Raw genomic sequence first — 16,980 nt, forward strand, 5'->3', positions numbered from 1 at the left:
GGCCTGGCCAAAGCCCAAGAGGGACCCCTACCTTCTGGAGACATCCTTCTCCTTCCCCTTCCCAACTCCATCAGCCACCTGCCAGGAGCCCCTGGATGGGACATACCTAATTTGCATAAAATAAGCCGATTGCAGCTGCCCCAGCTCAATCTAACACAGAAACATACTCGCCTGGCTTTTCAGACACCACCCACTGGGACAGGTCTGTCAAGGGAACAGACTGGGAACCCACTTGACAAAAATCAGGAGATGAACATTGCAGGCCTTCCCAAGAGATACTTCCATACAAGAACCCCCATGAAGCCCAGTCCCCGCACCGCCGACGGCCGTGGCTCTCTAACCATGTGCGTGGATCTCTGACTGGGGACCCTAACTTCAGCTGCCCGAGGTTTGCTTTCGAGCACTCCTTAACACTTTGTGGAATAAAAATGTCAAACACACAAACAAAAAGAGGATTTTGAAACTTTGGTTATTTCTCTTGTTGCAGAAACTAGACAGGTGGTTGAAGGGGGCAGATCTTTGGCGAATGCCTCTTGAGTGTATGGTAGATGCTGTGCCTTCATGGAAGCTGGGCGGTTTCAAAATGCACTTTTAAAATTCTGTAACCTATGATTTAACTTCGCCCTTGGGATTCTTCACGTTGGACCAGGTTTCAGAAACTCAATTTCTTTTTTCTGCTCAAATAGTAAATGAGCTTTAAAAAAAAAAAAAGCCAGCTAGGCAAGGGTGTGAAAGACACCAGACCTAAAAAGGGGCTTGTATTCAACAAAATAGGATAGCTCTTCACTGAGAGAGCTCATGCCCCTACTGTTTAAAAAAAAAAAAAAAGCCACTATGTAAAGCCCATAAGCACCTCTGTGGGGGAGGTTGGCTGAGCCCTTTTTTTTGGGGGGGGGGGAAAATAAAACTTCTAACTGCAATCCCACTTATCCTTCAAACACTTTCTGAAGAACAACATTCATTCATTTACAAGGGACGGGGTTTTTTGTTTTTGTTTTTTTTATTTTATTTTTTTAAAACAAGGCCTTGAACAGCGGCTACATACAGTTATTTGTCACTTAGTCATTAAGGAGAAAAAAGCTCAGGTCCTTCTCTTGTTAACCAAGTAACAGAATCAGCCAGTGGTTCTGCAGTGGGGATGGCCCTGGAGCAGAGACTCAACTGGGGTCACACACACCTCAAAATCCCCTAGACTTCCCATAGCCAAACACAATCAGGATCTTCCTGCTGTGGACCACATCAGGAGTTTCAAAGCTATAGAGGCTGGGGATCGGTTAACAGGACCTTGCACAAATGCCACGAAACACCCGAGTGCCAGTATTCAGACAACACTCACCAAGTAAAGAAAGCAAGGGCTTTTAAATTCTAACCTTGCTCTGGGGATGCCTCAACCTGCCTTGGGAAAACAGGGATCCCTGGCTTTGCTCAGGACATTTCTTATTTAAATAAGACCACTACTAATCTCCAGTGATAACTGCCTCTATCATGGTACAGGGTCGGTACTCTTTGGGGGAAGAAATGAGGAAGGAACCAGCCTGCTGCCACTCACTCTGAAGAGAGCACCTCCACTCTGCATCCCAACATGTCCCCGAGACAAAGGGGACACCAGGCAGGAAATCTGCCAGACTCAGTTTGGCTGGATCGTGCAAAAAGAAAAAAAAAAAAAAAGAAAATAGAGGGAAGAAGGGAAAAGAAAATTCTACATCATGCAAAATGGGAACTTGTATCAAGGACTCAAGCCCCCTTCATCTAAGAGACCATCCTGGCTCTGCCCCAACAGAAGCAGCCCTGCGCGATTCCTCTAAATACACCAGGAGAGCACTGGAAGGAGAAATCACTGGCCCAGACTCTCCCCATAGCAAGACCGGAGGAAGCCACTTGCACGTGACGTAGGATGCCCCCCTCTCAGGCAGAGGCAGCAGGCTAGGGAGCTGTTTGCTAAGAAAAGAGCAATGTTAGGCTACCTATACAGACACTTATGGTAAAGACTTATACTCGGGAAGCTTAACACATATGGCTGTTCACTTGTTGAATCCTTGGAAACCAGAGATGTGGTCCTCCCTCTGGGGAGGACTGTCCCCGTCCCCACCCTCACCCTCACCCCCAGCCCCACCCCAGCAGTCCAAAGTGGGGGAAAAGACTCACAACCATCACATACCCTCATTTGGAGCTCAACACCAGGGTGCCGAGTCTGCTCTGGCTGCGGAGCACAGGGCCCCAGCAGCAGCTTTGGCCAACAAAGATTCTACGTCGTCACCAACTATGTACAGTTTTTATGTACCTTGGACAACCTGTCCTTCTGCTTAGGCACCTCGATGTCAGAAGGGCAAGGATGGCGCACCTCGCGCTAACAGTTCTGTGCTCAGATTCGGAAAAAGTGACCCCAAAGAACACCCACCGGCCCTTCTATTCCTTCCTTTGAAGTCATGCCCCACCCCAGTCAGTCCAGAAAGAGCTTCCGGGAACCCATTCGGGAACGGTTGGAGCGGCGGATGTCAAACTTGGAGTCCCGGCACTTTTGGCAAACAAACACTTCGGGAACATTGGATTTCCGGATTTTTGCACAGGACAGGTGGATCCAGGTGTGGCACTCATTACATTCAATCATCGGTCGCCCAGCAAAAGGTTTCATGCAGAAACAGGTGACGAGGTCCCAGGAATCGTCATCTAAGTAAAACAGAAATTGGTAAGTAAGGATGTGGAGGCAGAGAGAATGAAAACCTTCCTGCTTCCTTTGCTAACAGATCTGAAATCGGCCCCTTCAAGGGGCCCAGACAACCTCCCTCAGCTTAGACAGGGCACAGCAGGACGTGACACCATCCTGGCTGTTCGGAAATCTGAGGTTCATTTTGTTTTTCCCATTAGCTGCATTTTGTTTTTAATATTTCAGATGAAAGCTCTTCAATTCTCACTTACCAAGTCCTGCCTCTGGCTTGGTTCATTCTCTTTCCTAAAGGGTCTTTACTCACCTTATTTAAATGGTATTTTAAGGTTAAGGTTCACCACAAATTTTACTATGTTCTCTCATTTTATCCTACAACAACCCTGGAGAGTTGTACCATTATGGTAGGGTATGAGGGGTGGGGCTCTTATGGGCCCCCACTTTACACATGAGGAAACTGAAGCTCCCCCAGGGTCCCACAGCTCGTATGAGCGTCTGAGGAAGGATCTGAACTGGGGTCTTTCTGACACAAGGCCTGGTGCTCTTTGCCCTCTCAGCCTGGCCAGTCGGGAGGGGCACCTACCAGAGTCCACCATGATGTCCTCATCGTTCCCAGTGCTGTCTTCGTCCCGGAACACCACCTGTTTGCCCTGCCGTATGACAGTCCGTTTGCCTTCTGTCTGAATCTCCTTGACCTCCTCGGGGGTGGCCGCCGCACAGGAGCCGCTAGAGCGGGTGTCAGAATCCCAGCCCGAGCACGGGTCACTGCTGGCCGTGGGCACGTCCTGCAGGTCAGGGCTGGCGGTCCTCTGGGCAAAAGCGTCGGCCGGCTCCAGCTTCAGCAGGCCCCCCATGTACTCCTCTTCCATGGGCACGTCTGCATCCCTCCGCTTACGCTTCTTCTTCTTCTTCAGCTTATCCGTCTTCTTTCTGTCCATGAGGAAGTTGCTGGGCTTGGCTCGCTGCAGAAGGGAGGGCTGCAAGTGGCCAAAGCACCGGTCTGCAACAGGCAGGGACACAGACGAGGGCAGGTCGGCAAAGCTGGCATCCCAGCTGTCACTGTCGATGGTCCCGGCTGTGCTGTTGGCAGGGCTGGGGCTGCTCCTCAAAGGCGGCTCCTGAAAGAAAAGAAATAAGGCCTGGCTGAGCAGGGCGAACACCCTGGCAGGTCCTGCGCCCCCCGGTGCATGGCCATTGAAATGGGGGACTCATTTCTCTTCCGAGTCAGGAAACGCCTCCGAATTTCTGAACCAACTAAACCATCCCACACCTCCCTGAGTGCATCAGAGTCATGACCCTTAGTTATCTCAGACATAGAAGGGCCCTCGGCAGCTCTCTGGTCCAACCCAATCACAAGCAGGATTCTTCTCTACAACACGTTCGACAAGTGGCCCTGCGGCCTTGGCCTTAAAGTCTCTGGGGAGGGGACCCATCCCCGAGGCAGGTCATGCCACATCTACGTAGCTACTACGGGACATCAGAGCTCATCAAAGTTTTCTGTCTTAAAATGGATTCCCCGAAGACCTACTGTTTGACTTTTAAGGCACCCAGCTCTCCTTATCTTGTTTTCATCTGATATAGATATTAAGCCATTTTTGAATTAAAGATAATTTTAATTAATTCTGTTTTGAGACTTTCCTGACAGCCCCTGAGAGAATTGGAGACATCCTGAAATCTGTCAGAACCAGAGCTATTTACATTGACTGACACACTAGGTGACAGAGTGGATACAGCACTCACATGTCTGGGCCTCAGAAATTTCCACCTCTGTTAAATGAGGCTGGACTAGATAACCCACAAGGTGCCTCCTGGCTCTAAATGTACAATACTGTGATTAACTTTGCCATATTTAAAAGTTCCTAGAAACATAAAGTATTACATGTGTATGTACATGCAAATGTACAGCTTAAACATTATCACTGTGTCCTAAAATCCTTTCAAGTCTTACTTTATAAAAGAGCTTCTTCAGGTATTTGGGTCCAGGGTGCTTGAACTTCAACTCTTTAAAGGCTAGGATGCCTCATGAGGCACTTAAAACAGAAAAACTTGAAACTTTTCTCAAATGGCTCAAAAGCGTAACTGAAGTTTTATGAAGACTTTTGCTATAAAAGAAAGTGCTGGGGATTACCTCCGTTGGATAAGGGATGTAACCAGCATATGCCAAGACAAAGGTACAAAACTTGTTGAAATCCTCCACAGTTCGCCGCCTCTTGTAACTGGGGGAGTATTCCTGTTAAGATAAGAAGGAAGCACATTTAGAAACTGAAAACTTGAATTTAGAATAGCAGCAACCAACCCCTCCAATCAGCAGAGAGTTGGAGAAAAGCCTTGATTTCCAAGCAGGCAATCTTTTACTATTTTGTCAATTAACCCTTCTGCCTCTGACTCCTCATCTACAAAACGGGAATAATAATCAGCACTTAGATCACAATGCTTAGTGGAGTGGAAAGGAAGCTACCTGGATTCAAGCCCTGTCTCTGACACACATGAACTATATGACCCTGGACAGGTCACTCCATCTCTCCACACCCTCTAAGACACTGATATGCTGAGCAGATGCTGTCCTGGATTGGTAGAGGACTTTCCTCACCTGAGAGTTCCCTAACCTGAAGAAATTAATCTTTACTAAGCACCTACTCTAGGCCAGGCACTGTATTAAGTGCTATTTGGTCCCTATTCCTAGCCTATATTGAATTGTAAAGATCAAATGATAATATAAAGTACACTGCACACCTTAGAGATATTATATATAGAGAGATAATCAAATACACATATATGAACATAAAGATATCACTTTATACACAGACACAGGACAGCTACTGTTTTATTCTGAAATTCTTCAGAGTCAGGAAAAAACCAAGTCTAGGACTAGAGAAAACAGTGTTTTCAGATAAAAAGATCCAATCGAAAGGAGCCCAGCTTCTCCAATATACCAGGAAACTAGTCAAGATATATTATAGCACTTGCTGTTTGCAAGGCTACTTAGAGCATTTAAAATTGGGTTTACACTCCTGATTTGGCCATTTTCCACCTTAAACCCTTTCTCTCCCTGCTACAGCAGCTAATACACAGTTCTTTAGGGCCTAAAAAATGGCAATTTTCTTATTCTCTTGGTTTGGGGACACTTCCCAGAGTTATCCCAACTTCTCCTAGTCTCCTTGCACATTTTAAGCCAGTGTAGGAGACATGTGAACATGAAACAGTCACCCCTCAAAGATTTCAGTGTTGGCCCAACCTTCTCCCACCTTGGAAAAGGAGCTTATTTTGTACCAGGCAAAACCTGCATGAAGAAGGGCTCATTCAGGCTATAAAGTGCCCTGAACGGTATGCCCTAGCCATCCTTCTCACATCGCTGATTCTGGAAGGGGTCAGTTGCTCTTCCAGTGCAAAAAGCCAGAGCAGCCAGTAGCTCCTCAAGGGCAATTGATTGTGGGGGGAAATGCAGCTGCTTCAGCTACTGGGCCCATCTCTTATCCTGCATGAAGTCTCTATCATATTCTCCTCCCCAGGACACAAAGCTACCAGTGAAAGCAGCAGGAACACAGTAGCATGGCATTCGGGAGATTTCCCTACAAGCCTCAAAATTTATGTTATGTATTGCTTCTTTCGGAACTACTACCTTCCAATCCTTCAGTTTTCAGGCATTTCTAACCATTGGGGCAGCCCAGCCCATCACCTTTAGAGGGATTGAGGGTGGCTGCACCGACCACCCCCAAGCCTCTAGAAAAATTACCCTGGGCCCTGCCCTCAGAACTTTAAGGCAATGCAAAAACACAGTCAGGGTAAAATGTAAGTAAGTGGGTCAATAACCAAGGAAAAGTGAGAAGTGCAGAGCCCAAAGAACTCAGGCAAAGGTTAAGCTGAATCCCTGCTCTGCCTGCTCTGTCCAGTCATTAGTCTGGGGCTCCAGCCTGGCCTGAGCAGAAGGGGGCTCCCCCAAAGAAATTGGCTGGAGAAGAGTCCTCTGGTCCAGGCCAGGCTTTCCTGCATCTGCTTAAGGTCTCCAGTCTGAGCTGGCTGAAGTCGCCCCTCCGCAGGATTTCCCCAGTCTACCTGACTCTGTCTGCTTCCCCCAAAGATGCAATAACCGCCTCCTCCCTACGCTCCCCAACCTTGACCTGGGCAAATTTCTCTCCTTTTCGCAACCCCTCCCCCCCCATCCCCCGCAAGCCAAAGCTTGGTAAAAGAAAGGGGGGAGGGGGGGGAGCCAGGAGAAGGAGGAAAAGAACCTCCAGGCTGGGCTGACTGACTCTGGGCAGCTCTGCTTTTCAACCACCAGCTAGGGTAAGCGCAGGGGGTAAAGGAGCTTCTTTGCGGGAGAAGGGGCCACTGAAGCGGTGCACCAAGCAGCCCAAAAGGGGCGATCCCAGTTCGGCCTCGTTCCCCTCCCCCACCACCCCGGCTGGCCCAGGGATCCCGGGACCCGCCCCCGGGGACAGAGGGGCGGAGAGCTGGGGGAGGGGGTATAGCGACTATGGGGTGGGGGGGAGAGGGATTCCCGGGACTGGGAAGGGGGTTGGGAAAGAGGGGAGTTTCGAGGGGCCAAACCCGCTGAAGGTGGGGGAGGCTAGACGCTGGAGGGATCCGAGAACCCAGCGGGCGGGAGAGAAAAGGGATCGAGGCCGGGGAGGGGAGGAAAGGAGGAGATGGAGGCCGGAGGCAAGAGGGTGCTGAGGCTGGGGGAGGGGGTTGGGGGGGGGAGACGGGGACGGGGACGCAGGTGGTCGAACCTCCCGAATAGGGGGAGGGGAGTCGAGAGGCAAAAAGAGATCCAATACCACGAGTGGAGGGGAGGGCCTGAGAGTAGCGGGAGGGGATCGAGGCCCCCTCCCTCCTTCGGGAAAGGGCCACGAAAGGCAAGAGGGAATGGGGGGGGCGAGTCGCCACGAGAGGCAGGAGGGGATCGAGCGAAGGAAGGGGGCCACGAGAGGCAAGACGGGAGGGGGGGGGCGCAGAGGGGACCACGTCGGGGAGGGAAGGGGCTACGAGAAGCAGGAGGGGATCGAACCAGGGAGAGGGGAACGCCACGAGAAGCAGGAGGGGATCGAGCGGAGAGGGGGGCGGCTCGAGAAGCTAGAAGGGATCGAGCCCCCCAAGGTGGGGGGCTCGAGAGGAAGGAGGGGATCGAATCCTAGGAATGGGTGGGGGGCCCGCCAGTGGAAGGCGGCGCAGGAGCCTCCGGAGTGCGGGGCGGGGACGCAATGGAAGGAGGCGATCGACTGGGGGGGGGGGGGAGGGGGGGGGATCCAGACTCCAAGGGGAGCCCGCGGGGGGGGACCGGCGGGGGGGGCGGGGGGGGGGGGGATTGGGGGAGACAGGAATGGTAGATGACCGATACCCCCCAGGAAAGATGCCAAGCCCCCAAAGGGGGCGGAGGGCACCGAGGAGGGGAAGAAAAGAGGAAGGGGGTGGGGACGCGGAGGGCCGAGCTGAGGAAGGGGACCGCAGGGACGCCCCCTGGGGCGGGGGCGCGGGTCAAGGGGGGCCAAGCTGAGGGGAAAGGCCGAAGGAAGGGGACGCGGCCCCGAGGGGGCACCGGGCGGGAGGGCCGGGGGCCCATTGCACCCGGCGGCCGCTGCACTCACCTCAGGGTGGAAGGCGGAGGCGCACGAGTCGGCGTCCATGTTCCTCGGGGGCCGGGGGCGGCGAAGGTCCTCGGCGCGGCGGCGGTGGCGGGGGGCTCTGGGGTAGGGCTGGGGGGGGATCGGGGGTCCCGCCCTCGGCTGCCGGCGCCCGGCACCGCTGGGTGGGTTTTTGGGGCCAGCGAGGGGGGCGATGCAGCCCCAGCCGAGGCTCAGGTTCGGCGCGGCTCGGCGGGCAGGGGCGCTACGGGAGGGAGGCGGCGGCGGCGGCGGCGGCGGGGAGCGGGGAGCGGGGAGCGGGGAGCGGGAACCGGACCGGCTCCCGACCTGACGCCCAGTTCGGCTCGTGTCTCGGGAGGGCGGGCGGGAGCACCGCTAGATCTGTCGGGAAATGTAGTCTCGGGGGCGGTGGAGCGGCCGGGGACGGGGGGAGGGGGTGAAAAAGAAGCCGCGAAGGCCTCTGGGAAGCGTAGTTCCGGGTCTCGCGGAATCGGCGCACAAAGGCCCGCCAAGAGACTCCAGCCCCCATGAAGCTGTGCGGCGGCCGGCAGCGGCGGAGGTGGAGGCGGAGGGTCTTGACGAAGGCAGGCGTCTGCAGCTGGGGGAGGGGCACTCGGGAGCGGGGGAGGGGCGGGAGCTCGCGCCGCCGACTCTGCCTATGGGGGAGGGGTGGCGCGCCGCGAGACCCCTCCTCAGAAGCGGGAGTCGGGGCGCACTTTCCCCCCCGAGCTGCTGCCGGGCGTGAGGCTCCCAGCCTGGGCCTCGGAGGCCAGGATGGAGGCGGGGTCTATCTTTCCTTTTTTGGGGCGGAGGTCCCTCTCAGTGGTGGGGGAACGGGGTTGCCGAAGGGGGTGTGGTGGGGGGACGGGGTTGTTTGTTCTGCACCTTCGATTTGGAGGTGGGGGGAGCTTTTTGAGGGGGACCTCCTCCCCTCCTGCAGACCTGCTCCCCGCCACACACCCCCTTTTAAAGAAGAAAAAGAGGCGGGTCACCCCCTCCTCCTCTCCCCCTTCCTCGTTTTCTTTCACCCATCCCCCTTTTTTTGAGGGGCACAGAAGCAGTTCTCCCGCTGTATTCCCCCCCCCGCCGCCCCGGGGGGGGGGGGGGGTTCCGGGGCCCCTCCCCTCGGGGGGGGGGGGGGGGGTGCTGGGTGCTGAGCTCCCTGTGGCCTCGCCCTGCATTTGGTCTTACTCCTCTGGTGTGTGCAGTCTGCAGGTTGCCTTCGGTCTATCCCCGCATTTCCTGGTGAAGTTGTCTTGTTGTTCATTCCTTTGATTGGCTCTGCTCCTCCTCCTTCTCCTCCTCCCTTCTCCTCCTCTTCTATCTCTCTGTCTCGGTCCCTCTGTCCCATCCCCCCCTTCTCTCCCCATCTCTCCCTCCCTCCCCTCTCTTTCTCCTTTTTCTTGCTCACTCTTTCCTTTTCTCCCTCTCCCTCCGTCACTCCCTTCTTTCACGTCTCTCTCTACTCTTCCTCTCTTTTCTTTATTCTCTTTTTCCTTTCCTCCCTTCTCTCCCTCTCCCATTACTTCCTTTTCACTTTCCTCTCTCCTCTCTTCTCTTTCTCCCTCTCTTCCCTTTTCTCTCCCTCCTCTCCTTTTTTTCCCTTTTCTCCTGTCCTCTTTTATCTATTTTTCTTTTTAACTCTTTCCTACTCGCTACCTCTGTCACTGTCTTCTATCTCCCTCCTCTCCCCTTCCTCTCCTTCCTTTTCTTTTTTTCTCTCTCCTCCCTCCCCTCCCCTCCCCCCGGTTTTTTAAAGGCTACACTTCAACGTGATAGTATTAGAACAACATTAAGAGCACTTTCTTCTTTCTTTCCTTTCCTTTTTACACAAACGTAACCAGCAGTCACTTCAGGTGAAATGCTTATTATGTGTTTTTGGTTTTCAGTCCTTTTCCAGGAATAGTTTTACCCAGTTTATATGTGGGGCTTTCTTCACGTATTTCATTATTTTAAACTTGAGCTTTGCCTGTTCTCCTTGCTGATGGAATGGTTTTCGGAAAATGTTTAAAAATTGCAAAAATTAAGGGTTGAAACAGTATGTTGTGCTTATTGTTTTGGTGGGTTTTACTTGGATTTTGTTCCCTCTGGTTGGATTCCAGTGTGTACTGTGGAGTATCTCAGGACAATTTAAAACTACTAGTCCTGGGCCATAGGCTTCAGAGCTGAAAAGAACCTTAAGAATGGAGGCTCAGAAAAATGGAACTTGCCTACAGGATGTAAGCAAGTAGGCCTATCCTCTTAATATTTTAGTGACCATTTGATAGAAGAAATAGAGAACCTGTTTACAGATGGCATATATGTTTAAATGACTTCCTAACCTCCTGCTGTGAAGAAATAATGTAAAAGAAGCCAGAAGGATCAGTGTAAATGAAATCTATGTTAACAAGAAGGGCCTAGAACAAGACATTAAATTCAGCTCACAAAGCAGCCTTTTGGAAATAAATCATTAAAAAAAAAACTAACTGAAGGGTGCAAATGTTTTGAAATGGGAGAGTGGTCCTAGATCTGCAATGTGAGACAATAATAGAAAAGTTATTTTGGGGGTGATCAGTGTTATTTTGGGGGTGATAGTGCTCTCTCTGAAGCCTGCTACCTTCCTTTTATGGACAGTGCCTGGAGCTTAGTAGGCGATTATTAAACTCTGGTGGACTTAGACTCACAGAGGATAGTGAAAAGTGGACAGCCTCTCACCCTTCTCCAGCCCCAGAGCCATTATGGGGGAAGGAGGCCATGGGCCATGCTCATGCTCAGTACATGAAGTGAACAAACTTGGCCTCCCTGATTTGTTCATTTCAGCTGTTGAAGCAATGTGTCCAGAACACTGATGTTTCCCCTTTGCCTACAGGCTACATCACACCTTCTGTGGTTGGGTTCACCAGCCACAATGGTGGGAAGTAAGGGGCTGAAGTAAGCCAGAGCTAAGAGGCATGGATAAGATTGGGTTCTGCCAGTGTCTGGAAAGGGTAAACAGTTTATTGGGCCTTAGTTCCGTCATCTGTCACTTCTAAGGTTCCTTACGGCTGATGGGGTGAGTTGCTTGGCTTTATTTCTCTCACAGGGTCATTATGAGCAAAGAAACTTTAAATGGAACTGTTAAGCATCTATACGTTGCCAGATTGTGCTAAATGCTGGCCCTCAAACACAAAGTCTCTGACATCAAGCATCATTTGCATTTTGCTAGGGAAGATGCAGCATGTTCACTCGAGTAAATACAGGATGTATAAAAATAATTAAAGTTATTGAGGAGGGGGAGACTAAGGCCTCTAGAAGGAGGTGGCCCCAAGGGGACCCTGGAAGGTACGTAGGAATTCCAAGAGGTTGGGAAAGCTTTCCAGGCATGGGAGGACAAGAAGGAGGAGAGGAGACATGAAGTCTGGGGAAAGAACCAGTAGACCTCTTTGGCCAGAGCAGGGGATTACAGAAATACTAGACCCTCCAATATTCTAATGGAAAGGTCCTTTTTTTTTTTTTGGTTCATAGATCCTTCTCAGAATAATTTTATAAATACATAAAATGCATATGATTGTCAAGGAAAAGTTATATTGAAATGGTGCAGTTATGAAATTTTTTTAAAAATGAGTTTCTAGACCCCCGCTAAGACCTCCTGCTGCACTGTGATCCTCTGGAGGAAAGGGATATGGATCCTGACCTATTTATGCCAGCACAGAGCATCACAGTTTTAGATCTGGAAGGGATCTCTCCCTTCATTTTAGGTATTAAACTGAACTTAAAAGTGTTACCCCAAATCACACAAGTGCTAAATAGAGAAGCTGTGATTTGAACCCAGGGCCTCTGACTTTCACCATCTTATTCAGTTCTCATTCTTGTCTTCTGTAAATGTACCCTTGGGAGTCACAGAATCCCAGAATCAGAGCTGGCAATCCAAGCCCACATCCTCATTTTAAAGATAAAGAAACTGAGGCTTAGCTTAAATTTTGAAATCAAATCCTCAGATTCTAAATCTGGTGGTGTTCTCAGCACTCCTTTAGAATCTCACAGGTTAGTTATGGGTTAGACAAATAAATACAGGTTAGAAAACCTCACCAGAATGAGTAGGGAATTATTTTTATATCAGAATCATCATGGTTCACATTTTTATGATCTTAGCATTTTCTTCACAATATCCCTGTCAAGTAAGTAGTGCATGTATTTTAGGTTCCATTTTTCAAATTAGGAAACCACTGTTTACAGATAATTAGTATAGGCATATTCTACAATCATAAAATCTCAGCTTTGGAAAGGCCCTCAGACTCATGACAAATGGAATGATGACCTCTGAGGGCAGATTGTGATGTATTTTGTCTGGACACATAGTCGTTGAGGGAATTTGTTTTGCTTGACTATACATTTTTGTAATAAGTTTGGTTTTTTTCCCCTTTCACAACTGGGGGGAGGGGAGAGTTGGCTTCTCATTTGAAAAAAAATTAATTTTTAAGTTAAAAATCAACCTGTGAGCAATTCAGAATTGCAATTGAACATCTAATCTCTCTCCTACCATTCTCCCCTCCCACAAACAAAGGATCCCAGACCAAGTCTACTCATACCTGAATAGATATTCTCTCTACAATATACCTGATATCCAGCCTCTGCCTGAAGAGCTCCAATGATGGGGAACTCTTCCCCATTCTAGAATGCCGCTCATCACCAAAAGCACCTCCCCTCAGTTGAAGCTTAAATCTGTTTCCCGCCAATCCTAGCAGGATTCAAATCCAAGTGGCTGACTCCCAGCCTGCTCTGTGTGTGTGTCCTTTCCCCTTGTTAAATTGTGAGCCCCTTGAGAGCAGAGAATGCCTGTTTTTTCTACTTCTATCCCCAGTGCTTTGCACATAGCAAGCATCCAATGAATGCTTTATCCTTTATTTCACTCTCCACAACAAAGGGCTGCTACTGCTTTTTGTTCGTTCAGTATTCTAGTGCAAATTTTACAAATTAAGAAACTGACACCCTGGAGGTAATGTCTGGGGCATGATAAGAGACTGCCCAATTTCTTCCAGTGTTTATTATTTAAAGTAAAAGCAGAAATAATAGTTGGCATTTCATGAAGCACTTTATTAACAGACCACTGTCCTCCCAAGAATCTGTGAAGTAGGTAATGCCACTGTTATTTCCATTTAAAGATCAAGATGCAGTAGATATTGGGCCTTCAGCATCTCCTGACTCCAAGCCTGGGAGCTGCTTCTAGAACAGCAAAAGGTTTGGACTGCTCATAGCTGTTAGGGGAAATGAAAAGTCTGAACCTGGTTCCTACTCTCCTGACAACTTATTTTAACAATGTTTATTACTGGAGGCTAGAATCTTGAGGTTTTTAAAATAGATGAGACCAGGTAGTAGAGGCTTTGGTTTTTTTGTTTTGTTTTGTTTTAAATCTTCCTGTCTCTCCCCACCCCCAATTCCTCTTTCTGCCAGCAAAATAATTGATACATTGGGACTTTGGTCTTTCGTTTTTGTGATCTCCCTCTGAAATTCAATACTTCTGTAGAGGTTTAGGACTTCTGAATGAACCAAACCATCTTTGCACAGACACCAAGAATTTTAAAATTAAAATTCAAGGTGTCCTTGGACTCTTTCATTTATCTTTTTCATCACAGCCTGGTTTATATATACTTTTTTTTCTGTTCTACAGACAATTTCTCTGATTTTTTTTTCAAGTGTAGCACAGTGCCTCTAGACACAAGGGATGAGTGAGCCAACCATGATTCTGTCCTTAACTGAATAGCTTCTGCCATATCTCCAGATACCATTTTTTGGAGTTTGTTTCTTTGCTGTTTTTTTGTTTGTTTGTTTTTCTTTTTTAATTTCTTTTAATTTTTTTGCACTTAATAATATTTTTTTCCAATTACATGTAAATATAGTTTTCAAATTCATTTTTGTAAGATTTTCCAAATTTTCCTCCCTCTGCCCCATCAATACCCCCTTCCCCAAGACAGTAAGCAATCTGATATAGGTTATACATGTACAATCATGTTAAACATGAAAACCTTAAATACTCTCCTTCAATTCTAATTCTCTTACAAACTTGTATGGTAATGTGCCGCTGGTAGGGGAATAATTGTTGTTTAGTAGTATCAGTCATGTTCTACTCTTTGTGACCCCATTTGGGGTTTTCTTGGCAGAGATACTGGAGTAGTTGCCATTTCCTTCTCCAGATGATTTTACAGAAATTGAGGCAAACAGGGTGAAGTGACTTGCCCAGGGTCACACAGCTAGTTAGTGTCTGAAGCCACATTCGAACTCAGGTCTTCCTGATTCCAGACCCTCACCCTATCTACTGTGACACCTAGCTGCCAGGGGAAATGAAAAATTCAAGGAAATGTGTTGTGACTGTAAAAGTATCATGAATACCACAGCTTTGTAACTATACAAGTTAAGAAAGTAGTTGTTTAAATTTGATTATGTATCAAATAATTTAATATTCCCAGATCTTCACTGTCTCAGTATAATCTCATTGGAAAATTCAGCTCCATTCAGTTCAGTTCATTAAAATGCTTGTTAAGGGCCTCCTTTGTTCTTGGCACTGGACCTGCCCTCTAGAAGCTTCCAATTTAGTGATATAAGGGAGTGACTCCTGTACAAATAAGTATCAAACCAGGCCCAATTTGATAGGGCAAAAAGATAGGTATGTGCAAAGAGTTCTAAGAAAATGAAAGGAGGGAGAGGATAGTTTCACCTGAAAGAAACTGGCAGGCATCACAAAGAAGGGGACAAAAAGCTGGGCTGGGGATAAACAGAAAGAAGACGAGGTTCCCTAAATGGAGGAGGGTGTGAATACAAGAAGAGAGATTGGTGCTGGCATAGGGAATTCAGGGAACCTGGAGGAATCCAATTTGGCTGGAACATATAGAGGAAATAACATGAAACAAGGCTGGGAAGACAGGCTGGGGACACACACACACACACACACTAAGGTCTGAAGGGGACAAAGGACAGTTTTGTTCCTACCTTGTTAAAAGTAATGTACATTTTTTAAACCATCTTACAGAAGTTCACTTTTTCATATACAATTCTCCCCTCTTTTGTTCTTCCTTGCAAATGGAAATGTTTGGGTTAATTGTTCATTATTGTCAAGTTCTTAATCAAAAATAAAATTTAAAATAGTTTGGCAGGCTTCAAATACCAGGCAAGGGGTTTTTATAGAAATAATAGAGAGTCATGGACAGTTGTTGAGCAGAGGAGTGACATGGTGACGGCATGTGAGTGACAGGCTAAAGTCTACATCAGTAGATCTGGCAACCACTTGGATATGGAGGGCAGAGGAGAGGAAAGAATTGAAGGTGACTTCCAGGTTTTCAGCCTGGGTAACAGAAAGTGAGTGGAAGGCATTAGTAATTATTTCCTTAAGACAATTTAAAAATCATTCATAAACTGGTTTTAACTGTAGGTGATAATGGTATCGGGAGGCAACAGAATTCCCAAGTAGATAAGAGCTGCCCCTGTATTCAAGTTGAGACTCTGACACAGCAGCACTTAGCACAGCATTTCCCTGGCTTGGCACACTGCTCCTAGCCTACCTCACCTGCCTGGCTGTATGACTTTGGGTAAGTCACCTAACCTGTAGTGCTGTAGGCAACTCTACAATGATCAGCTTCAGAGAAGGGACTAATTCAAATGGCAGAGGGAGGTTCCTATGCCAATGAAATCCTAGATCTGATCTGGTAAACCCCCGGGGGGACACTAGCCTAAGAATACACAGGTGTTATTACAGTAACAAGGTGGTCAGAGTTATAGAGCATGTTATGTAATTCCTGAGACAAATCAAAACTTCGAATTTAGAAAACTTGGAGCCATACCGTGGGTATGCTTAAACAGGGAAAAATCCCCAGCCCCTGTGGGTTGTGGGAGAGAACCCTAGACCTGGAGTCAGGAAGAGCTGAGTTCAAATCCAGCCTCTTACATACTCTTACTAGCTGTGTGACTCCAGGCAAGTCACTTTACCACTCTTTGCCTCAGTTTCCTTATCTGAAAAAACAGGTATCATAATAGCATCAGCCTTCCAGGGTAGTTGTGAGGATCAGATGAGATCCTAATTGTTAAAGCACTTTGGAAACCTTAAAACACTACATAAATGCTATTATTGTTATTGTTGCTACTAGTACTACTAATATTTATTTATGAAGCATTGATGCTGATATACTCAACTCTGTTTTTAAAGTAATGGCCTGATTTTGCCATCGTATTCTGTTGTCTTCTCTGTCTAGAATTAAGGTCAACGCACAATGGAACCACCGTACACATTTATCATACTTATCATTCTTCCAGGCATATTATTGTAAACAAGTTAGTCATTCCCTTTTTTAAAAAATTCCTTTAGGGGAGGTGAATTTTTTTTTTTTTATCACTTTGTTTTGTTTCTTAGCTGAATTACTTTCCCCAAATCTAAACATCTTGCCCATAAATAATCAGCAAGTTGGCAGGGTATGCTTCTGTAACTTAACCCCTTTCTCACCAGAGTGAATGTAATCGTCAGCACTCTGAGTCAGGGCAAGGGACAGGATACTTACTATTCAAGAAGTTTTCCAGGTTTAAGGGAAGGAAGAATTCCCCCTCTCCCTCATAACTGTGAGAATAGTGCCGGTGACATCCAAGAGATGTCAATAGTCTGCATTTTTTCTAAAAGGAATTTATTCATTTTTGTTAGTTTTCTTATTATTTAAATTTTCTTACTGCCATATCAATTGTGTGTGGCGACTGGAGTACCTTAAATCCCTTTACCTAGATTATATTTACTAGATGTGC

General features: G+C 48.0%; 1 protein-coding gene across 2 annotated transcripts; it reads right to left on the reverse strand.

Moving 5' to 3' along the window:
- Positions 1-876: 876 nt before the first annotated feature.
- On the reverse strand, positions 877-8,327 carry PHF13 (PHD finger protein 13). 2 transcript variants are annotated; one of them, XM_027843920.1, is made up of 4 exons: positions 8,248-8,327; positions 4,791-4,892; positions 3,246-3,780; positions 877-2,667 (listed from the first exon to the last, which is right to left on the reverse strand). In XM_027843920.1, exons 1-4 carry the CDS (start codon positions 8,284-8,286, stop codon positions 2,441-2,443), a joined length of 903 nt encoding a protein of 300 aa, XP_027699721.1. In that variant the 5' UTR covers positions 8,287-8,327; the 3' UTR covers positions 877-2,440. The 2 variants fall into 2 exon arrangements, with proteins under 2 accessions (XP_027699721.1, XP_027699722.1); XM_027843921.1 differs by lacking the exon at positions 8,248-8,327 and adding an exon at positions 5,933-5,994.
- Between the last annotated feature and the right edge of the window lie 8,653 nt (positions 8,328-16,980).

This window comes from Vombatus ursinus, unplaced genomic scaffold, assembly GCF_900497805.2.
Source record: "Vombatus ursinus unplaced genomic scaffold, bare-nosed wombat genome assembly UNPS02014932.1, whole genome shotgun sequence".
Classification (NCBI taxonomy): domain Eukaryota; kingdom Metazoa; phylum Chordata; class Mammalia; order Diprotodontia; family Vombatidae; genus Vombatus; species Vombatus ursinus.

Coding starts and splice junctions, on each gene's coding strand:
- PHF13 (XM_027843920.1), bottom strand. CDS start 8,286: ATGGACGCCGACTCGTGCGCCTCCGCCTTCCACCCTGAG. Junction 3,781..4,790: donor ACATCCCTTATCCAACGGAG/GTAATCCCCAGC, acceptor CTTTTCTTTCAG/GAGCCGCCTTTGAGGAGCAG. Junction 2,668..3,245: donor GGACATCATGGTGGACTCTG/GTAGGTGCCCCT, acceptor TGTTTTACTTAG/ATGACGATTCCTGGGACCTC.